Here is a 23,810-nt window from a genome sequence, read left to right as displayed (position 1 = left end):
CAAAAAAAAAAAAAAAAAAAGTAAGAAAATGGCTAAAATGGCTATAAATCATCATTTTCACACAGTGATTCTGCACTCAGCTATTGCACCAGCAGGTCCCTCAAGGTATCTCTAGAACTTTACCATCCTTTCTGAGGATGGCTCCTGATAGGGACCAGGGGAATTAATGCAATGGTTTCTGGAGTAAATTGGTAGCTAAAAGATGTCTGTGCAAAAGCAACAACATTCATCAAAAAGCACTGGGCTAGGAGCAAGGCAGAGCCATCTGAATACAAGTCATAAACTCCTAGGGTGAATGGTTTCACAACAGAGAAGCCTTGAGTGCCACAGAACAGTGTGAAAGGACTGGAAATTAGGTGCTTCTTTAAGTACTAGGAGTCATTCAGTACTGAAACACCCCAGCAGAAGCTATGGTGGATTTTCTGCCTTGGGATACTTTTGTAAGGAAAACTCTCTTATTTCCCTACACAACCTGTTCCACAACATGGGCAGAAGGACACCTAATGAATTCCTAGGAACAAATGGGAACAACTGATGCTTTGTCCCTCACCAGCCCTGCAGCAAAGAGCTTGGAAGAAGCAGATATCACAGAATGTCACCCTGTGAGCAAGCTGTGCAGCACAAAATTCCCTCTGCCCTTGTGTGAAGCCCAAGGGAGGGGGTGCCCATGTCTCTGGGGGGCAGGAGGGAGGGATGGAGCATCCCACTGGCCTGCTGGATGCAGGTGGAGGTGGCACATCCGTACCGAAGTTCGGGATAAACGTTTTCCAGGTACCACTTGAAGCTGTGGCATTTCAACTTCTTCCTCAGCTCCACTCTGCTCTGGATGCTGTGGGAAGAAAATATCACAGAGATGCAGTGGAAATGATGAAGGTGAGACCCAACACACCACAAAGGGAGGATGAGAGAAACCCATCAGAAATGCACAGGCAGCAAATGCAGGAGCATCAGCAGCTCTGGTTTCTCTCTGTGTGAGCTTGAGCAGTTGTTCTGATCTCTGTCTCTCTGGAGGTCTCACTTGGTAAAATGGCATGATGACATATTGTCATTTTAACAAGGAGTCTGGAGCTGAGAAGGTTCAGGGAAGAGCACAGTCATATAAAAATTATTAGTAAAAAATGTATGCTACTATGCAATAACCCTTACCTGAGCACATTAACGTATTAGGAAATCAAAATATGCTGTTTGCTATTCTAAGTTACTCTTGGTTTGCAGGACTACAGGAGGCCTTGATTTGCAAGAGCACCTGAACAGGCTGGTAAGCCAGCAGAAGTTAATCACACAGTGAAACACCTTTTTCTTTTATTAATCAGGACAACATTTCTGTTGAGGAAATTTGCTGCACAGTGACGTTTTCAAAACTCCAGCTCTTCCCTGGGCCAGCCTCCACCTGTGGAGCTGTTATGAGCTGGCTTTTATCCTCCAGTACCTCCTTTTTACATAGGTCAACTTCTCTATACCCTAAGCAGAGGACAGAGCTGCTGCTTCATTCTGTGCTGATGGATGGGAGGAGGATATTAATTCAGAGGAAACAGGGGAATCCCCAGGACTTCAAATTATTTATCCTGGAGATTGAAGAGTGGCCACAAGGAATTCAAGTCTGGACTCAGAACTCCCTGGAGTCTGAAGAAACTTTCTAAGGCAAAGAAGAGCACGTGAAAATGAGAAATGCAACACAAATATTTACAGAACTCCTGAAAGGGAGGCATTTCTGACTCCTCACAGAATGAATGGCAAATTCCCTGCACACAAACAATTGATGCCTTCCAATAAAGCATCAGCAGGCCAAAAGCTTTATGATTTTCCTGCCTGTTAGCTGCCACCAACACCTCTGGACTCTGGGATCAGAAGTAGTTCTGATGTGTTTGGTTTTACAGTTTCATGTAATGCCAAGGACAGGACAGAGGGTTTTCTCCCACCTGGGTTTGGTTCACTCACTGGAATAAACCAGCACAGCATTTAAACTGGCACTTTATCCACCCCACTGCTGCAGCACGAGCCTATCATCAGTATTTTACTGTCACCACAGAAATGATGTAGCCACATTTCTCCTCACAGAGAAAAGCAAGGCACAGTTCTTCCCAAGAATATTTCTGGGTTTCACATTCTCTGAACATCAGAGAAAGGAAAAACAATTCCTACCTCATTTGCTGTGCCTGTGTTTGTGCCAAAGTTGAATGCAACATGGAGATTGTTTACCCACAGTGATGGTGTTTTGTTTCCTTGGCCTGTCAGGGCCAGGGGTGTGTGTGTGGGGGGACTGTTGGGTGACTGCCACAAGTTCTGTGCAGTGTGAGCAGAGTGGAGTGCTTGGCAGATTCAGTTTAGGTGTAATGTAATATAGTATGAAATATTATAGTCTAATAAAGTAATTAATTAGCCTCCTGATATCAATGCAGTCCTCCTCATCATTCCTCCTTCCTCAGGGCCCTCTCAGCACAGCTATAAAGCAACACAGGTGGGTTTCCACAGCAGGGGATGCCTCTGTGAGCACCCAGTGCAGCAGGCAGGGCACAGGCAGCAGAGGCAGAAGGATCCTTACTTCCCAAAAGGCCTCCCCTGGGCTGCAGGCCGGGCAGCGTAGTAGTACTGCTTGAACTCGTCCATCCACACCTCGGCCGTGCGCTTGGTGTTCCTGGGGAGGGCAAGGGGACATGCTGAAACCAAGGGGACATCTTCCAGAACTGATCCATCTGCCCTCCTCCCGGCCTCAGCTTCACCCAAGCCCCCTCTGAGCCAGCCCAGCCCTCACTGCTACTGAAGGTACTCCTTCCTTCCCATTGCCCCAAACACATCGGGCCAAATAAAGCTTGGATGAAGAATTCACCATTTCAAACCCAGCTGGCTGCTTTGCATCCACCAGACTCAGAACTGTAGGTTGTCTCAAGCATCATCTCCAAGGCAGGAGTTTTATTTAGTGGATGGGAAGGAGCTCTGAAAAGTTTGCCAAAGATTTGCAAAGATTTCCTTTGTTTCAATCCTGAATGGACTCTCCTGCTTTGGGCTCCTGGATTTCACTGAGGCATTCAAAACTTGAAGAGAAAGTGGCCCCACCACAGTGCTGCACAGCATGAATGCCACTCTCCCACATCAGCCAGGTGTCTGCAGAAGGTTTCTGAACATCAGCAAATCTTCTGCTGCCTTCAGATGGCTCTAACTCCTCTTGCAAATGGATTTCCTGCTCCATGTCTATCTGCCTGTCCCTGCCCTGACCAGGGGAGTTCTTCAGTCTCCTGCTCCAAGGCAGGCCAGTGCCTCCAAGCTATTGCTGCCACACCACTAAGCTGCAGGTGCTGTGCCAGGTGCCCAGAAAAGGATTATTCTGCACATGAAGCCAGCACTGCACTGCGCTGGAGCCTGAGCTGTCTCTCACACTGAAGTAGGGGCTCTGTGGAAAAGCAATCAGTATCTGGCAGAAAGGTGGAGATATTTTTTGCTAACACCTCTATTTAAATAGAAGTGCTACAGAGCTTCAGGTTGCCAGGAGCTGCTTCTCCTCCCAGTCTATACACTGTAACATTAAGGCTGATAGATACCCTAAGGTTAATAACATCCCAGCTCCTAATGCCTACAGGTACATTTCTCCAGACTGATTCTCAGCTCCTTGCTGATTCATGGGCTTCTTCCTTTCTCTCTCTAAGGCAATAGTCTAAGTGCTCTTGCTCAAGAGATGACTAAATCAGTGTCTACATCTGTACCTAACCTTGCCCAACGTGCAGGGTTCCTTTGTTTGGCTTCCTGATCTCATTTGAGTTTACAAGAAACACGGGGATAAGAGCCAAGGCTCACACCCAGGCATGACACAGCCATCCCCCAAGTCCCCAGGGGCCTGTGCCTGGCAGGGAGTCACAAGAGCTGCTCCCATCCAAGCTCCCCTTGCTCCTCCTGCAGGTGATGCAATGCAGGTGCCACCTTCTCACTCCGGTTTTGACAGGAGAGGTTTTGCCACATCCCAGGCCCCTCTGAAGTAGTCTTGCTTCACTACTGAAAGCAAGAGCCCTCCTAGTGATCCTCAAATTTGTGCTCTGCTCCTTGATGCCCTGTGCCTGTCACAGCCATCATCTTCCTGCTCCACCCACTGTGTGGCTGGAAATCACAGGTGTTAGTGAGATGTTGTCACAGACATCTTTTATGAAAAATCCTTTCGTTGGGATTTTCTCCCGAGAAGCTGAGAGGCCTCAGAAACAAAATGTAAACAATAATTATCTGCTGCTGTGGAATGCAACAGGTGCACCTGTGATTGGTCTCATGTGGTTGTTTCTAATTAATGGCCAATCACAGTCCAGCTGTCTCAGACTCTCTGGTCAGTCACAAGATTTTATTATAATTTCTTTCTTTTCTAGCTTTCTGATTAAATCCTTTCTTCTATCTTTTAGTGTAAATATATCATTTTCTTTTAATATAATGTATATCATAAAATAATAAATCAGCCTTCTCAAACATGGAGTCAAGGGTTCTCATCTCTTCCCTCGTCCTGGGACCCCTGTGAACAGCACCACAAGAAGTGTCATTTGCACTCCCCCCTGTCTCAAGCAAAGGCTGAGGAAGCTGCAGAGAGCCTGGGTCAGCAGTAGCCCTGTGGCAGATAGCTGGGTCTTCACAAATGCTGCTTTCTGACAGTGGGAAGCCCACACTAAAAGGAAAGCCTGCTGGGTAAGCACTCACAGCTGCAGGTTAGCTCAGAAACAACCCTGCATTTACTGTAAGTGCCCCCAGTGCTTTTCTCTGTCATTCACTTAAGCAACAATGTTCAGCTTCACACTCTAAAAATGGAGGAAATCCTTCTTGACCTCACTAGCTGCTCTGATCATCTTTCCCATGCCTATTCCCACTTCTGGATTCCCTCCTTCTTTGCCTGACGTTTCCAGGGTCTTAGCCCATTCCAGGCAGCCCTTTCAGTGCCTGATTCAGCCTGTGTTGCTGTGTGTGAGGAGAGGTGCCTGCCCTCCCTCCAGCTGGTATGCCCTGGCAGTCCCTTTGGGCCATGGTGCAGCCCTCTGCTGACTCTGCTCAGGAGAGAGCACCAGCCTGGAGACAGAACCACCCTCTCCAGCAAGATGTCTGGCTCCCATCCCACAGAGGCACTGGGAACCAAATTTTCTGGTTCAGCTGAGCCACACTGAGCCCTCAGCTAAGGTCACTGGCTACTGACAGACATTGCTGGCAGCCTCATTTCAGGTCATTACAAATGTGTTCTGGTGACCTCAAGGTCTAAACCATTTGGTGTCCCAGCAGCCAGCACTCAGGGATGTGCTGGGGCCTCCCCTCCATTTCTGTGCTGATGAAAGCTACCACATGAATGTCCTATTTCTGTCATATTCTCAACACTGGAGAAATCCTATGGGACACTTGTATTGACTTACATTTTCTTCAACTCAAGTAATTCCTGCCCAAGGATATTTCAAAGTTTTCCTAACAAACTTTCCTGCTTGTCTTCTCTGCTCCCCTCTCTCTCTACAAAGCTAATTCACAAAAAAAAAAACCCAAAAAACAAAACAAAGTAAGTACAAACCACTTACTTGATGTATGTATTGGCATTTCCCTCTGGAAAGACGTAGGGATGTTTCTTCCTAAAGACGTGCCCAACACGGCTGCAGGGGATGATTTCCAGGCTCCCTCCACACATCCACACACGGAAAGAGATTTCTGTAAGAGAAGCAGCTTCAGCACTTTGTCTTTCTGTCCTAGAGCAGTCTGAATCCTGATGTTAGCTCTTACTTCATCCTCTGCAACATTAAACTGGGGTAAATCAATTACCAGACCGGCTTTCCTAGGCACAACGGCCTTAAAAGCACATTTCAAAGCTTCTTTGCAAGCTGTTTGAAGTCAGTGCACTTGAAACCTGCCTCCAGCACAGCAGGTGCAATCACAATGCTCTCACAATGTGGGACCATAAGCAGGTCCCTTTTCATACACTGCAGAATCCTCTCGCCAGTTTTGTGCCTCCCTCATTACTCCTGCACTGCCTGTTTCAGAGTCACTTCCCTCCAAAGGGCTCTCAAGTTCACCAGGAGAAGCTATGAATTCTCTCCATTAATGACTACACCTGTCATTATCTTTATGAGCCCACCACTGACTCTGCAAAGTGGACAGAGAGCTGTGCATCCACTGCCTGTCCCAAAATGGACGGGCATGGTCCTGCCCAGGTACTCTGGGCCTTGAGTGCCAATGCTGCAATCAAGTAAGGCACACACCTTCACACAAGCAAAGGTCAGCGGTGGGAGGCATTATCCCAAAAATCTGGGTAGGTTGTCAGTATGGGAAATGTCTCCCAGTCACTCCAAGCCACTCTGTGGCTGGCCCACAGGGCCCTTCTCAAGGAAAATGAGCCTGTGGCACAACTGACAGCAGAAGTTATAAAGCTCTTGGCAGGGAGCTGGATGAGGTAGGAAGGGTAAGCAGCATGGCTGTTCTAATGGGTCCATCTGCTCCTGATGCTTATGAAGCTATGAATCTGTAGCTCTATTGTCAGACAGTACCAGCGTGGAAAAGAAATGAAATTAAAATGAAAAGGCTTCTGCAGTTCTCTGAGTCCTATTTTATCATCTGTTGACAGTGCAGAGCTATATGTAGCATGTATCTACTGCAAAACTAGTAATTCCTCTTCACACACACCCTCCCCCATTTAACTACAGAAATAAGACAGGAGAACACCCATTGTCTTTGTCCCAGCAGTCCTCTCATGGATGCCAGCACAAGGATGACTCGTCCCCAGGTCGGATGCTGGCAAGACAAGCACCTGTGGCAGGAATGGGGCAGTGCCAACAGGCCTCCTCCTCCTCCAAGGGTTCAGAAAGCTTCCATCCCTCCAAGAACAGCTGACAGCTTCAGGGAGGCAAAGGCCAGTTGGAGCCTGGACCTCCAAAGCCCTCTGAGCACACAGGGCTCAGCCCTGAGCTGCTGCAGAGCTGGGAGCCAGGTCCACGTTGCTCCCATCCCGCTCCCAGCACACCTCCCTGCTCCTGAGCTGAAGGAAAGGGAAGGCTGACACAGCTGCAAAGCCTTCTTGCCTCGATGCCTGGATCCAAAATTCAAGGCTTTGGTCCCATCCCCAAGAGCTGGCCCTGGCAGCAGGGACAAGCAATGGCAGGGGTGGGAAAGCACAGCAGGGAGCAGTATTCCTTCCCAGAAACTCCCTCCCCTTCCCTTCACTGCCGTGTTTACATGCAAGAGCTGCCAACAGCAGCTGGAGCCTCACCACTTTCCCCAGTGCTGGGTATTAAGAGGCCAATAAAACGTGCCCTTGTGCCATGTCCTGGTGCTATATTGGGAGCAGGCTTCATCACAGCTGCAGGGAAATGAGATTATGGCAGGATATGGCCACTCTCTAAGCTGCTACTGCTGCTCTCAGTTCTCCTCACTGCTGTCACTTGTCTGTGTGTCACAGCACTGGCCTGCTGCTGTCACTGGGCTGTGTGTCACAGCACTGGCCACTCTGCTGGCTCTGCTGTGTCAGTCACAAGGGCACCCAATACAAGGGGACAACCAGCTGAGCAGCTGTGGAGCACAGAGTGGCTGCTGCAAGCTGCCTTCCCCTCCTCTGCTCCTTCTGCTCAGCCTGGGAGAAGAGCAGCTCCCTGGTGTGCTGAAAGACTCACACCATTCAGTCCTTGCCTGGTTTTTCAAAGCCTAGTGAAGAGGCCATCCTTGTGTATTGTGAACTGGAATGAGGACACAGCACACAGGAGATTCTGAGGAGTCTGAGCTCTCTGCACCCTGCAGAGCCTGCTCCAGGTACAGCAGAAACAATAAAAACTCAGATTTCCACCCATGGAGCCATCCATGGCAGGTCACAAACAAGATCTCCAGACAGGCAGCCAAGACCCAAGTGCCCCAAGGGAAAGCAGAGTGAAGCACCAACTAAAGCATGGTAGAGGGTCAGCTCAGAGGAGCCAGGGGAGCAGGAACCAACAGCATGCTTCCCCTGACCCTCAGGAGATGCTGCCAGTGCACATGGCCACTCCAGGTGACCCCCAGGAGGGGGTGTGAGCAGTACATGTTGGGGTGTGCTGGACTTGGCCTTCATTCAGCAAAATACCTCTAGCACTTCTTGCTGGCCTGCAAGTCCTTCTTGCCCTTACTCATCTACAGGGAATTCAGTAAATTGAAGATACAAAACACCTATGGGGTCATCCTTCAAAGGCAAACATGTTCACTTTTGTTCTGCCTGATGGGACACTCTGCCCTCCACTGCTGCACCTGCAGGAGGTGGAGCTGTGAGCCAGGCATTCTTGGGCTTCTTGCCCATTTCCTGGGCTTCTGCTCCCAGGAAAATGGGCAAGATGGGATCTGCCCTGCTGCTAAGCAGACCTGCACTTTGCTGTCACAATGTTAACCTTGATTTTGCTTTCCTCTGTCACAGGAGGCCGTGGTACCCCTGCAGCACTGCCAGTGCATGTTTGGTCAGGACCAGCCTGCTGGGGCATAGCACCAGCAAGGGAAACCTCTCCTCTGCAGGATGGGTCACAACCAGGCATAAGGAGCACAATGCCTGCTGTTAGAGGGCACAGGACAAGCTGCCAGGATGGAGCTTCTCCCAGGAGCAGGCTGTCCTGCCACTGCTCATCTCCCAGGAGCAGCTCCTGCTGGCTGCTGTCACAGACAAATGATGGGCACAGACAGGCAGCAGGTCAGGCACAGCATGGCAGCTCCTCTCCTGCTCTTCTCCTGTCCAGTTCCCTTCCTGAATGCTTTGTTTGGGCTATTGATCCAGCAGGGAAGGTGGAAGGGCTGCCACTCCCTTCCCAGGTTTCCTCACAGCCACCCCACTCAGATACTTTGGGCCACTTCAAAGACAAGACAGGGAGAAAGCATGAAATAGTGAGATTCTGACTGCATAACAAGATAGAAATAAATAAAATATATCCAGAGGGACAAGGCATGTGAAGGAAACACCAGTGCCAGGCAGTGGATGGATTACTGCAAGGCAGCAGCATCTGCTCCCCTGGATGAGTGACAGCATGGCTGTGTGTGTGGAGACACAAGAGCCTTCCTTCCTGGCTAGCCCCACTCCCCAGAGGTGCAAAGCTATTAAAGCCAGGTTCTGATCTGTCTGCCTGACACTGAGTGCCTCCCCCTTCTTTCCTGGGTACAGTCTGTTGTTCTGATCCACAGCAGCTTCAAAGGGAGAACAGCACAGCCCCATCCAGCTCTGCTGGACAAGGGACAGGCTGTTACCTCTTTCATGTGCCCTCTCAAGCGTGCTTGCAGATTTCTTTATGTCCCTCTTGTCCCATGATAAGGGCCAGAGATCACGGAATTTAAGTGAGCTCAACCCTTTTTTTTTTTGGTGCAGGAAAAGTGACAGGATCAGAGAGAGCTGGGCAGCTCTCAGCCACCCAGGGATACAGGAATGGATAAGCAGCCCTGGTACTCTGCCACCTGTTTGCTGCATGCTGATGGAGCTACAGTTTCAGGTACTCTGCCAACTCAAGGAAGGACTGATACCTCAGTTCATAGCTTAGAAATGCAGTCATTAATGGATTAAGACAAATTCTTTGCTCTATTAAGGAGAAAATAAGACCAGGAAGGAATAGAAGGCTGCATGTAGTGTTCTCTCATCTGTTGGTAACACCAAAGCTGCCAGCTGTGTGGTTGAAGGTATTTACCTACAGGAAATCAAAGCAGCATGGAAGGCAGGCAGTCCCAAGTGCCAACAATTGCTCACTTCCCATCATTCGTGGTTGCTGGATCTCTCACTCTCCTAAGACCACAACCTATGAATGTAAATGAGGGAAACCACCCAGAACATTCAAAGTGAAGCCTGAAATGAAACCTTGTATCCACCTGGCATGTCTCAGAAAGGAAAGCCAATACAGCAAGGCATAGGAGGATGAAGAACAACTCACCAAAGTTCTCTCCGCCCCAGATGTCCATGGCACTGTCATACTTCCCCAGGTGGTTGAACCAGGCCTTGTCGATCACAAACAGCCCCCCAGCAATGATGGGTGTCCTGAAGAGTGCACAAGGAGAAGAGGACACACTCTCAAGCACTGCTGCAGCACCTGGATGCACAGAAGAAGCCCTTCCCTTTGCCTCCCTTTCCATGACCAGGACATCACCTTCTCACCAAAAGGACAAAACACCCCAAAACGCATCTGAGCCTTTCTTTCAGCCACCTCGGCGTTCTCCTGCCAATCATAAATTGCCTGGCACTTAATGACTGGCTAATGCACCCGTCAGCACAACTCCTACAAGCCCAAAGTTGACAGCCCTGATTGTAGGCTTCAGCATCAAAAATGCACTTAGCACTCGGGGGTTATTCACTCAGAAGGGCTTTTTGCCTGGAGCCAGCCTATTAAGAGCACCATTCCACCGGGGAGAGGAAGGCAGAGCCAATTCAGAAGGGCTTTTTAAAAGCCATCACTAGCTGTGTGATCTTTATTTCAAACCAGGGTTATTTTTTTTTTTTCCTTTGGATTAGCTAAGAAAACTGCACAGAGAAGGCCCATGGAGGAGGGGAGGGCAGACCCAGAAGAGAGCTTGAGGAGACTTGCTGCTTGCTGGCACAAGTCCCATCAACTGGAGACCGTGTGGATGCTTCAGCAGAGGCTTGGGAGGAACCGGGGTGATTGCTGTGCCCAGGCTAATCTCCACAGTCCCCTACACTGCAGAGTGATCAGGAATGCCAGGCCAGCCTTTGGGAAGCCAGTGGGAGCTCCTGTTAACAGCAGGATCCTAAGGAGAAGCAGTGCTCTTATCCCCTGGGAGCCTTCTGAAGCCCTGAGCTTCTCCAACACCTGGGATCCTCCACACCTCACATCTGGCTGGGGCTGCAGACACCAGCAGCAGGCCTGCTGCCAGCAGAGATTTCCAGCAGAATGAAGGACCCCTCCATCCCATGGCATGAGGACAGATGGCACCTCCTCTCCTGCTCAGCTTTGCTCCCTGCCCTGCACATCCCCATTTCTGAGGAGTCTTCAGTGAGGTACAGAAGAGCAGTGCTGGGAAGGCTAGACTAGACACCAAGTTTATCATGAGGACACTGCATTATTTTTAGGTGGTAGCTGAACTGAGAGAGGCAGTTGTCCACAGCACTGGGCTTTTCCCCTAACCATAATCCTTAGCACTACCAAAACCCCCAGTAACCATAAACACACCCCCCCCTTCCATCTTTGTGGCATTCTCAGGCTTCAGTGTCGGAAGGTGAAGCTGTACTGCAAAACCCAGGCTAGCCAGGAGCTCGCTGGAGGTACCACAAGTTCAGAGCTGTCCTGGAAGAGATTCCACACTGCTGTGGAGCATGGGGACACATGTGAGGGTCACATGAGAAGCCTGTCCTGCCCCTGGGGTGCTTCCTTCCCCCTCCTGACTTACTTAATGGGCTCGGTGGGATCAAGTCGTTTGGCCTTCTGCTCCGGGGAGAGCTGCTCCCATTTGAAATGCAGACTCCAGTCAAAACCTAAAACCAGAGTAGAGAAGTGCCATGGGGAAATTAGAAATTGATATGGATTAGGAGGCAATGCAGGCTGCAGAAGCTCTGTTTGATGGAACATTTTCCCCACTTTCAAATGACTTCAGCCACAGAGATGCAGCTCTTGAGAGTAAAGTCCAATGCCTAACATATTTCACTACTACATATGAACAAGAAACAGCACATTGCATTACAATTTCAAAGTCAAGTGCTCCAAAGGCAGGAAAAGTCAGAACTAAAGCTGCTGCTGAAACCTAGTCCCCCTGTGCACACTCTGATGGACACTGTGTGCTCCAAATAGCACAGGCATACTAATCAGCACTACACTTGCATCCTCCAGCTGCTGCCTAGACATCTCCCATCTCCTCCTGTCGCTTCCAGGGCTGCCCAGGGTGGCTTTGATGTGACCCTTCTTTCCTGCTTGACCACCTCCACCCGCTGTAGCAAGCAGACTGCTCACAGCACACCCCCCTGTGTGTGGAGCAGCCTGGGAGCAGCAGCGCCGAGCAGCAGCGTTCATGTGCTTTTCTGTGAGGCAGCAGGAGACAGAGGCGTGGGGCAAAGGCCAGTGCACATTCCCACCACGGAATGGACGCCCACAGGACGTGCACAAAGCTTGGACTCACCTCCCCTGAGGTCTGAGGAAGCTGCCACGTAGGCAAAAGTGTCCAGGTTGATGATGTCAATAACGGGACTGACCACCCGGGTGGGATCCTGCAAAGCAGAAGCAAAAGCACCCGTGACTTCAGGTGACACCACTCAAACTGGGCAAGGGGCTCCAAACTCCTGGAGACACCAAGGGCCTGCAAACATTGGTGTCATTCAGTTTTGCCTGGGACAAGTGTCCTGCCTCCTCCTCAGACTGTGCCTGTACTTGGCAGCCAGCTGGGCTGGATGCAAAGCTCCTTCTGCCTTTTACAAATCCACCAAAATATTCCCCTTTCACCTCCCTTAAATACTTTTAACTGGATTTCAGAAGTCAAGTGACAAACAGGCAATTGAAATGACAGAGGATAAACACAGCCAAATAGCTTAAATATGGGTATGTTTTTAAATGCACCAACTGTGGCAGTACAGTTAGTTTTGCCAAAGCTGTGAAAGGGTTAAAAAAGAAAGACCTGATTTATTCAAAATAGTTGGTGGTGATTTAATTAACATCTTGTTATGGGCAAAGAGATTATACAAACAGTTATGAACAAAAATATCTACAGGAGGAAGAGACTCTGACAGCTTTGACTGGTCTCTTATCTCCCTTTTTCTTTTCAAAAATCCCAAACTCCAATTATAGCTCAAACTTCAAGGTTTTACCCTCACCAGATCAAATTGTTTTTCACAGCTATACAAAGCAAAGCATCTGAGCACACTCGGGCTTGCTCTCTCACTGGGGAAGGACTTTGTTTTAGAAATTAGTCCTGACAAAGAAGCATTCAAATGCAGCTGTAGGAAGAAGCAACCAAAGGCCATGAGCTGGGAGCTGGACTAGAGCTGATTTTCCAATTGAGCATGACAAATACTTGGTATTTCCATAACAGGGTCAAGCCAGGGGTCTCACCATCACTTTCTGTGAGTCAAACATCTCACTGAAAAGGGCAAAGTCTGCTGCACCTCTGTACTGCACAGGGAAACACAAGCCACATCCAAGCAGGGTGAGCCTTTCAAACCCTCCAAAGCTATCCTGGCTGCTGCACAGTGTCCCCCAGCCTGCCACAGCTCAGCACAGCCAAGCATCCTTTAATTAGGGGGAAGGTTTTAAGCAATGCAAAACCTTCTGCTTTGTGTGCTGAGCAGTGCAGGGAAAGGATTGCATCCACTCATTTAAAACCTGTCCCTCAAGCATCTTACTGGGGAGCACTTCTAGCTGGCTGACACCCACCCCCAGTTTCAATTCCACTCTGCTCACTGCATGCCGCAACTTCTTGTAGGAAAATCCCCTTCACATCAGGGCTGAGAGCACTACTGCAAGATGCTAACCTTGAGCAAGCAGTGCTGTCCTCTCCCTGCCTCACTTTCCCTGCCATGTCCTGGGAACATATATATTTGCTCAGCTTTCATGAAGGTCTCTCTGACCCTCAAAAGAAAAGCACGGCATGCTCAAGAGCACAGTGCTGTTGCTATGATTTATTTTGGGCTAAGCACCAGATCTTATTATAGGCAGCTTCATCTTTCTGGTTTTTTTTTTTTGCTACCCACCCATACCAGGGCATGTTAATATTAACAACAGCCAAACCTTCAATTCTCTCTCACAAACCTGAGCATTAATTTCTGCAATGCTGTTCTCAAACACACTGATGTATGGATCTAAACCAACAGGAAAAACCTCTGAAAATGCTCCTGAAGATAACAGATATATTTCAGCCTTGGAGAACGGCAGCATGGCTCTCAGCCTCTACATCCTGACCTTGTAATGGACAACAAAAAGGGCCACAGTTGCTCCTCTGGCCCCATAGCAGGATTAGGCAAAGATTAGGCAGGCTGCCCTTCATGTGTCTCCTTTTTCCCAGGAAAGCACCAGACTGGGGGTATTTGAGCTGGGAGTGGGGGGTCACCATTCATTGGTTCATCCCATTTGCAAACCCAGTTTTGGGATGAGCTTGTTGAGTCATACTGTAAAAATACCTTGGGATGGATAACTACATTTTTAGAAAAGTTACTCGGTTGAAACGCACCATTAATGACTTTAGAGATATTTGTTCCATAAGCAAAAATAAGAGCCCAGGCCCACACCCTCAGCATGCTGGTGTGAGGCACTGGCCATCACTGCTGCTCCCTGAGACAGGCACAGGGCTGAGACCCCCCAGACCCTCTCTCTTTCCCCCAGTCTCCATCACTTGCTCTTCCTGCTGGTTTCCAAATCCATGTGCTGCCCACACCCACCAGTGGGGGGGAAACCATGAGCTGCTGGGAAAGCTCGAGGTGGAGCTCCAGGGGCACCTCCACATGGGTTCATGGTGGCACACATGGCTCTGGCACTTCCCACCATGGAAAGGGGCAGGAATAGCTGAGAAAATAAGAGTGGGGTGGCTGAGCTGTGGTGGCAAAAGTGATGGGTGTGCCTTCAGGCACTCGCCGCTCGTTTGCTTGGAACTTAAAGCACATCAGCTCAAAACAGGCTGTTCCTGGGAGCAACAGAGTGAGGAAAATGCTCCTCCTAGGCAGCTGATCCTCATGGAGCAGTTGGCCAGGGAGCCCATCTCTAGAGCACAGCCTGAAGGTGGCAGCAGTAACATTTCATACACTTCACTGATCAATACCTTAACCCTGCTGGCAAGGATGGGTACGGTGGGCCTGGAAGGAGATGGAGAACTCTGCCCTTATCCTGCAGCTTCTGTGAGCAGTTAAAAAGCAGGCATGCAGCACCTCTCTGGCTTTGCAGGTTCCTCAACACTCTTTGTAGTACATCTCCCCTGCTGCCTGAGGCTGCAAGATGCTGGGCAAGGTCAGGGCAGCATGAGCAGCACTGCAAGCTCACAGACTGCCTTACTTCCAGCTGGGGAAAGATTCAATCCAGAAGAGTTTACAGAGGTGATGTGTGTGTTTGATGCTGCATTCAGACCACAAGACACTGGAACTCCTCTGGTGATGCTGCACATGGCACTCACATTCACCCATCCTGTGGATGCTGGACATGGGCCACTGTCTTGGAGCTGTGTGGGAAAGAAGATCTGCCAACCCTCTTCCTGCTGCCTTCACTGCCCTTCTCCTGACAAAACACATCAAAAGCTCTGCCTGGGAAAGAGACAATTGCTCTGCATACTCCTTACTGAAGTACAAGCAGGGCTTTGGCACAAAGCAAGGAATGCCTGCCTTTAAAAAGCCCAGAGGAACAAGTGATGCTGTAAAGCTTTGTAGTAAATCCCGGCCTGGACAGGCGAGCCATGAGGCTCCAGTGGGATATCACAGCATGTGCTCTCATAACTCTACCAGAGCTGATCAATGATATGAACAGCCCATTTCCATCACATTTCCATCTATCAGCAGCTCTGTGGCCCAGCCTGCAAACTGAGGCTGGGACCTCTCCAGTGCTGGTTGTGCTACAAGTGCCAGCAGCAGCGACTGCCCTCACCCGTGTGGAGGGAGCTGACCTGGTGCTGTGCCCCCCTGCCCCTGGTCCCATTGCTGACACAGAGGGGATGCCCAGCCCAGCCATCACAGCTGTCACATCTGCAGGTGTGAAAAGCAGGATGCCTTAGGTGAGGGGCACTGCGAACACCAGGCAGGCAGGTTTTTCCATGACCCACCACCTCAGCTGCCCGCATGTCAATGCAACTCAGGAGTTATAAAATTGCTGAGTAATTAGCAGCGGCCATCAGGAGCCAGAGGTGTAGCAGAGGTGCAGCAAGGGTGAAGGGAAAGGATGGGGCATCCACACCCTGGATGCTGGTGCATCAATCCCTGCACCCTGCTGCCAGCAGGTCATGGGCACAGAGCTCCCCTGACTCGAGTGACAAGGCGCCAGCAGCCTCTGTGTGCACGTCTGGCAGGACAGTCGCTGCCAGAGAAAGGGGAATGTCATTGTCTGCTCCGAAATCAGCAGAATTTAAATCCTATTAAATCAATTTATTAGCGCTTAATTTGCATGAAATTAAATTCGGCCCCTATTCAAGGAGCCGTCACTCCCTTAAATCATCATCACTGAGCATTTTACATGAGCCTAATTAAAATCTCTGCTGGAGCACTGCCCACGTATTCCCCTATCACCACTCAACCTGTGCTTGCCCGTTAGAGTCCCACTGCCCCAGGAGACACCTCATCCCACCCACCCACGCGCCCCCCCAGTCACACTGACACCCCACCTGCCTGCTGGGTGGAGGAAGACCAGAAAAGGCCACTTTGTACCCCAAAAAGGCCACTTTGTACCCCAAAAGGCCTCTCTGTACCCCTTACTTGGACGCTTGCATGCAGCTGGTTATGGTTGGATGGTCCCACCCACTGGGAGGAGGAAGAGGAGGGGGACAAGGGGATGCATCCCCTGAGGGTGACTCTGGTGTCTCAGGAGCACTCACCTCCTTGATCCTCTGCAGCAGAGGGAGCAGCCAGTCCTTATTCACCTCGCAGTGGCTGTCCAGGAAGGTCAGGACACCTGCTTTGGCCACGTCTGCCCCTCGGATTCGGGATCGGATCAGGCCTGTTCAGGGACACACTGCGTCAGCTGCTCCCCACGTGGCTGGGTAACATCTCCCCCACTCGTGCTTCTCCTGGGTTTTAACCTGCCTAAATCCCACCCAGATAAAGCATGGGCCAGGTTCATTGTCTTCTTTCTGGTGCTGCATTTCCTGAGATCCCCAAAGAAATAAATGGCTCCACCAAGGTCACTGATTTATAGCATTTATGCCAATATGTAGTTTGCACAATTAATTCTGCTGTCACCTTCTGGGACAAAACATGACTCAAAATGCTTTCATGTCCCTCTGCAGGCAACAAATCTAACACAGATGTGAGGCAGTGGGGAATGGGACAGAGGAGTTGAGGGTGGGAACACCTCAGAATTAAGCTTTTCCCAGACTACTAATTTTTCCTGCTGCAACCCCTTCTGTTTCCCAGTGATCCCCAGATCTCTCTCCCACCCTGAAGGCACTGCTGATCTGCAGCTCAATGGGAACACATTTTCCATCAAGGAAAGAGGGCTGGCTTTTCAAAGTGCCTGACTTATCAGGGTCATCATGGTGAATTTGGAATCATTTGGAGATGGGAATGGATTGCTGCACACATCAAACAAGAGGGGAAACAGGTGCCTCAAGAGGAGCAGAACTTCTTTATGAAGGAGAAACAGTAGCAATACAAGGGGACATATGGGCAGATAAAAAGAGACAGGATTTCAGGGAACAGCCACACATCAGGTTCATGCAGGAGGTCACTGACTTTCATACTAAAATTCCCTAGGGGAAAAGGCTTAAGCACCAGCCTCTGAGCCAGAGAGGGAACACGTGAACAAAGCCTGGAGCATCCAGAATTTGCCAAGGTTTCCTCCTGCAATGCAGACTTGTATCTCCCTGTATCTCTCTCTGTGACTCCTAAGATCTTGCGTGTATGTACGCTCTTCTTCACCCACCCCTGCCCTTCCCAAACCCTGGCAGCCCCTGGGGGACACAGTTTAAGTGATGTACTCAGCAAGGTAAGGTTGAGTTCCCACACTGTGACTGATTTATAGAGCACCAATAACTGCAGGTCCCTCAGGTGCTGGAGATGAGCACACACGTACCCCCACAAGGCAGGGGAGAAAGGTGAGAAGGAGGTGCAGGTTTATGGAGATCTCCCTTAATCTCCTGCCAAAGCAAGAATGTCTCTTACACCCATGGGACCTGATGCCACCCTGTCACCAGGCCTGCAGAGCTGAAACCCTCTGCAGAAAGAATCCTCAGAGAAAAGAACCTTTTCCACTCCTCAGTCTCCTCAACCCAACACTGACCTGGATGCACACCTTGGACTTGCAGCATCAGAAAACTTCTTTGTTTTTAGTTATCCTAATACTGCAAACCAGGATTTGAAACACACAGGCTATGGGGAATGGGGAGATGTCTCCAAAGGTTGCCAGCAGCAGTCCAGTAGGACATGCATTCATCCTCCATACAGCCCTTCTTAATCTCTCAAATATAATTAATTATTACAAAAAAAAAAAAAATCCCACAGAAGCAGCAGGAGCAGATCTTCTCTTTTTCATTAGAGCTAACATCTTTACAAATAAGACCCGGGGCTTTGTTTTGCCTGTTCTAATTTTCTGGCTAATAAGCTACAGCTGAGCCTCACTGGAAATCTTAATAGCCCCATCTTTTTCAGCAAGAGAGGGGAGATCCATTTCAAATCCCAGCTCTTTATCACATTTTCTTTACTCAGGCTCCCCCTTATTCCCAGGAGCCACTGACCTCCTTGCTGACCACTGCATGGAGGGGGTTCCCCATGGCCCCATGAGTGTCCCACCTCCCAAAATCTGTTTCCCACGTGGGCTGAGGGCAGGCAGCTCTTACCTTCCCGCCGGCCGTTCCGCAGGCACTTCACCTTGGGCAGCTGGCCCAGCAAGCGGCAGTCATCGGCTGGGGACACACAAAGGGAGGACAAAGTCACCCCCACAGTGCCTCTGGCAGCAGAAATGGGGACTCCCAGGAGAGACTGGGAGAGGGGAGAGGACCCTGTCCTGTTCTGGTTGATGGTTTGTTAGGGCAATGGCGCTGCTGGGTCGCAACAGCCCTGCCCCTCAGCTCGTGGAGCATAAATTGGGCCTGGCAGAGCAGCAGTTTTCATAGAACTAGTGTAAATTCAGCAGATTTACACTGAGAGCAGCTGAATTATGCTCTAAAATCAGCATAGAAAAGTTGTGGTTCAGGTCAGAATCTAAATTTCTGCACATTAATGCAAATGACTATTTTTGGTAGCTGCAAAGCAACGCGCAAGCTGTTGATGCGTGTCTGCCTGGCGGGGCAGGAGCTTCCTGTGGCGGCCTGGAGCCTTCAGCATGGAGAAAGGGATGCTCAGAGAGAGCCCTGTGGAGCAGCTGGGGGCTCCTCACGCCCTGGGCAAGAGGTCCATGGGGCAGAAAGGCCTGACAGCCACCTGCAACTGAGCTAGGGAGGTCCTGCAACCTTACACGCAGCCCCGGGATCCATCCTCACCCAGATTTCTCCCAGCAAAGTGGAGGATGTCAGGTGTAACCATCACAGCCCCCTCCACCTCTACACACCCACACTATGACCTCCACAACCCGTTCATGGCTCTCACTCCTCTGCCTCTTCTTCCTCAGCACTATAAACACAGAGGTGAGTGCCCCATCCCCTCTGCCCCAACCCCTGAACCCACACACCCACCCTGAGCACTTTCTCCCCCTCCAGAAATCTCTGTCAGCAAGAGATCACTGTACCCACACCCCTAACAATTCAGGGACAGAGCTGGAACAGGGGAGCAGAAGTGACAGGGCTTGGCTGTGGACTCACAGTGAAAATCTGCTGGGGATAGTGGGAACTCACGTGCTGAAGAACTGCATCCCAGTGAATTACAGGTCAGCAGGCAGAGGGAGGTGAGAAATGAGACACAACTGGGCACGAGATAAAAGCACTAATTGCTTGGGGTGGGCTGCAGGGAAAAAACTGACCATGTGTGTGTAGTGCATTATGCAAATGCATGTATTTTATGTAAATGCATGCAGAGCAGATGCCAGCAGGCTCAGACTATCACACCAAAGATGTCAGATAGCTGAGAAGTGCTGAGTAGCTGAGGGGCTGCCCTAAGTCACACAGGAAACAGGCTCCCCTCTGGTGCCCTGGGACGAGTTAAAACCCAGCCCTGCTCCTTTCTCCCTTGGCTCCCTTGCTGGGACAGGGGAGCTGTGCCCCAACAAACCTGCCTCCTTCCAGGAAGGCAAGTGCTTTGCCTAATTTAGCCAAATACCTGCCATTTACTTCCTCCACCCTCCAAAAATCCTGCTCTGCTGTTCCGCAGGGCAGCTCAATTCCCTGCACCTGTTCCTCTTCCCCATCACAGCCATTCTGCCAGATCCCAGACTTGCCCAGCCTGCCTGCCCCGTGTGCTGGAGCTGCTCCAGGGCTCACCATAGTCACAGCAGCTCCTTCCCCTAGCTTCAGCAACTTCCCAGGGAGGTGCCAGTGCCAAGAAGTGGGTCTTGTGTGAAATCTGTCCCTAATGCTCTCCAAGGCAGTGCCTATTTATAACATCCGAGAGCAAAGCCTGGATCCGTTTCTTAAAAGAAACCTATCTGGCTTTGTTTTCACGTTTCCAAGTAAACAGCTTTATTTTGCAGCTCCTTGAAACATAAGTGCCACAGACCACTCGGCCAGCTTATCATCCTTTTTATGCCTGAGACAGTGTTTTTGAGCACTTAGATCTTCAACTCTCCCATTGAACTAGGCAAGGTCTTTAGCAGGGGTGGTTCCCTGGGAGCCCCTGGGGCTTCAGCTCTCTTCTACTGGAGACCAGAGCTATTGATTTCCCTCAAGTCACACTATTAACTGGGAGGGGACAGCAGGAGGATGTGGGCTGTTTGTGTGGTGCACAATGCTATTTATGGTGCACCTCAGAAATGGGAAAACCCATGCAGGGAGTCCTCTTTCCACGAGTGAAAAAAAAATAAAAAAAATCAAGAATTGCTGACAACCTACATAAATGTATGCAGAATGTACACATAGGGTCAAGAGGGTCAGACTGTCATTGTCCTGTGGAATTCCAGCGGTGCCAACCCAGAACTGCTCCTGGCTGCAGCTGAAAGCCATGGCTGTGGTGGGATACAGCCCTGTAAGGATTGGATTCACATCTGCTGGGCATAAAAACGATTTGCCAAGAGCTTTTCTTGCATTACTTTCGCGAGAAGAGGTTGGATCATCTGGAATTTGAATTCTACACGTGGCGATGCAAACCCAGCACAGCGGGGTTTGCTCTTCACAGCTACAGAGCTTTAAATTTCCTTCCACTCCAGCAAACTAACTCTCCCCTGTCTCAGTGGTAATCCCAGTCTCTCCCAGGCTTTTGGGCCCTTTGCTTTTAACGGGGAAAGGGTCACTTACGGTCATCACTGAAGTCATCCACGAGTATGATTTCATGGACGAGGTGCACTGGGGTGCGGTTCAGCACGCTGAGGGATGAAGAGAGAAAATCCATGACAGTGCTTGACCAACTTAACAACCCAGCAAATGGAGTGGAAAAGCCAAGGAACTGACCCCCTGCCAAAGCACAGAAGACCAGGCTTGGACTTCCAGAAAGGATATACTGGATAAGAACCCAGAAACTACCCCCCAGTAATCTACAGTGCCTGGCTATCAACTCCTGGTAGCCTGATCTAGGAGCTAAGTGCTCTGTATTCCTAGGAAATAGTGAGATTCACCCTTCTCACCTTTTTGAACAAAAGCAGAGCCCCACATAAAGCCAGAAAAACCTGGATTTTTTTTTTCCTCCCAAATTGCACCAAGATTCCTAACTGGACTTACAGCAAAGCTGCCATCACCTCTCCACCTCCTCTGGGGCTAATGATATGGTGTCCAGCCACAGCAGGGCCAACACAGAGAAAATTACCCAGCTCAAACCCATCTTTACACAGCTCACAGCTGTGGCAGGACAACTCCTGTTTTTATCCACGGGCTGATTGTGTTGCAGAGGCTGCTGAGAGGATAAGAGCAGGGTTGGAGCCCACCCAGGTAATGAAAGAGAGGCTGGAGGATGTGGTTCACAGCTCCCTCCGTGTAGACAGACACTGAAACATGGCTCAAAGCTAAAATCTTCCCTTAATTAAGCCACCAAAGGTTATTATTCTTATTATTAAAAAATCTAGACCTGTTCTTTCCCTTTCTCTCATGGTGCAGAGGTCATGGATTGGTTGCACTGGCTCCAGCAATTTCATCTCAAATAAACAGCAGTGCAGCAGTCACCCTGACATGCAGGACATGGAGTTGCAGTTGCTATTACACATGCTTAAAATCCTGCCCCAGCAAAGGGTCAAGGCTGTCTGCTTGAAGCAGAAGCCCCAGAGCACCCCAAAAGCCTCCTAAGTGCTTGAGTTGGGCTTTGATAATGCCAGTCAGATTGTACAGGCTTTCACAGCATTTAAACTTCTTTGCCTTCATCCTGAGCATGGCTCCTTTTCCACAAAGCATTTAAAATCCCCCCAAATTTCAGATCTTCAGACCTCCCACTGGCACAGGAGGGCAGTCATCCAACCACCTAACAATCCTGCAGCCCCTGATTCCCTGCCAGATCCTTATTAACAGGTTCTCTCAGTCTCTCAAGCTCCCAAAACTCTTGCAAAAAAAAAAAAAAAAAAGGCACCTGAAAGTCTGGAAAAACCACATCCCTGACCCAGACCACAGTAAGGAAAGCTACATATGGGAAGCCCTAGGGAACTTGGGAGCTACCCAACAAGCTGGCAAAAAATGCAGCCCACCCCACACAGGGGGTTCCCCTTTGCCAGGTGCCCTCTGCCTGCACTGGAGTACTCCCTCCCCTCCAGGTGCTGGAATTACAACCCTGCAGAGAGAAACAGCTGAACCAGTTTTTATTTTTTGGAAGGCATACAGGACATCCCAAGGCAGATGCATGCCATAGAATCAGAGAATCAGAGAAGCGTTTGAATTGGAAGGGACCTTAAAGACCAGCCAGTTCCAATCCCAGTGCCATGGGGAAGGGACAACTTCCATTAGACCAGGGTGCTCAATGCCCCATCCCACCTGGTCTTGAAGACTTTGAGTAAATGGGCATCTACAACTTCTCTGAGCAACTCACAGGAAATAATTTCTTCCATATATAATCAATACTTACTCCATGCTGGGGTTTGGTTGTTTTTTTTGGTTTTTGGTTTTTTTTTTTTTTTTTTTTTGGGGGGGGGGGGGGGGGTTGGTTTTTTTTTTTTTTCCCCCTGGGGAGAAATCCTCTGAAAAAAGGAGTTTTCCTCTCAGACCAGAGTAGGTAAGCCTAGCACCTCCCTTGTGGAGCACCTCAAAAAACCACTTCCAAGAATTACTTTCTCTGGAAAGACAAAAATCCCAGGATCTTGTCAAAAGCCATTCTTTCCCCCCACTTCAGACGCCTTGCATGCTAAGGTTTGAAGGAAGAGAAAGCCACTGTCACCTCAGCAACAGCCTGGAGCTACTGTGGCCACCCCGACACTTTGGCTTGTGCCAAGCAGAGTTAAACAACACCTCTCCAACACCCACAGCCTGAATGGAGTACTGGGAAAAAGTGGCTCAGCGCCCCTCCTCCCACTGGGGCACACAGAACAATTTAGATGTGCTGTTTCCACCTGTCAAGTGTTTTTTAATTATTGTTATTAATAGGCTTGTTATTTTTTAGAAATCCCCGTACGCCAGAGCTGAGTTCAGCAAATTACCGTAGCCGAGCATCAGTAGACAGAGACAGGAGGGCAATATCATGCTCAGTGGAATATTTAACAAGTGTTGATTGCCTGGAAACCTAACTCTGTGCAACCTGCAGGAAAGAAGCAGGCTAGTAAAAAAAGCCAGCAAAATAAATAAATAACCCACCGAGAGCGGGAGGGGACAAGGCAGCAGGAAACTTGGAACATTCAAGGCCTGCCTCTGCCTGCTCTCCCCTCTAGATCTGGCTGCCAGAAATGCAGTGCAGGGCTTAACTCTGTGGGAAGGTGGCTGCAAAGGGGCTGATTCTGCTGCTTTTGCTGGTACCAGCCATTAGAACTCAACCAAAGCATTGGGCTGTGTAGGCTCAGGCCTGGGCTCTAAGCAGTACTCAGTGCCTTAAAGGATCTCCTGCCAGAGAAAATCTATGGAAGAAAAGAAACCATTTCCATTCCAATGGATCATTTCCATTCCAATGGAGCACTTCCAATCCAATGGACCACCTCCATTCCAATGGACCACCTCCATTCCAATGGACCACCTCCATTCCAATGGACCACCTCCAAGGCCCTGGGCTGGGGAGAGGCCGCAGC

The 23,810-nt window shown here is 49.8% G+C and overlaps 1 protein-coding gene across 2 annotated transcripts in view; it reads right to left on the bottom strand.

Annotated features, from left to right (window-relative positions):
- Window positions 1-23,810, bottom strand: part of GALNT14 (polypeptide N-acetylgalactosaminyltransferase 14) — a 97,253-nt gene that overhangs the window by 12,292 nt on the left and 61,151 nt on the right. For both annotated transcript variants that reach the window (XM_054629909.2, XM_077176147.1), the window contains 9 exons: window positions 20,920-20,987; window positions 18,376-18,441; window positions 16,417-16,538; window positions 12,040-12,127; window positions 11,317-11,401; window positions 9,849-9,952; window positions 5,520-5,646; window positions 2,543-2,635; window positions 746-829 (listed from right to left, as the gene is read on the bottom strand). In XM_054629909.2, the coding sequence (XP_054485884.1) occupies window positions 746-829; window positions 2,543-2,635; window positions 5,520-5,646; window positions 9,849-9,952; window positions 11,317-11,401; window positions 12,040-12,127; window positions 16,417-16,538; window positions 18,376-18,441; window positions 20,920-20,987 (837 nt within the window). The remainder of the gene's footprint in view (window positions 1-745; window positions 830-2,542; window positions 2,636-5,519; window positions 5,647-9,848; window positions 9,953-11,316; window positions 11,402-12,039; window positions 12,128-16,416; window positions 16,539-18,375; window positions 18,442-20,919; window positions 20,988-23,810) is intronic.

The sequence above is a fragment of the Agelaius phoeniceus genome, chromosome 3, assembly GCF_051311805.1.
Source record: "Agelaius phoeniceus isolate bAgePho1 chromosome 3, bAgePho1.hap1, whole genome shotgun sequence".
In the NCBI taxonomy this organism is placed as follows: Eukaryota; Metazoa; Chordata; class Aves; order Passeriformes; family Icteridae; genus Agelaius; species Agelaius phoeniceus.
This window is presented reverse-complemented; position numbering and strand designations above follow the sequence as displayed.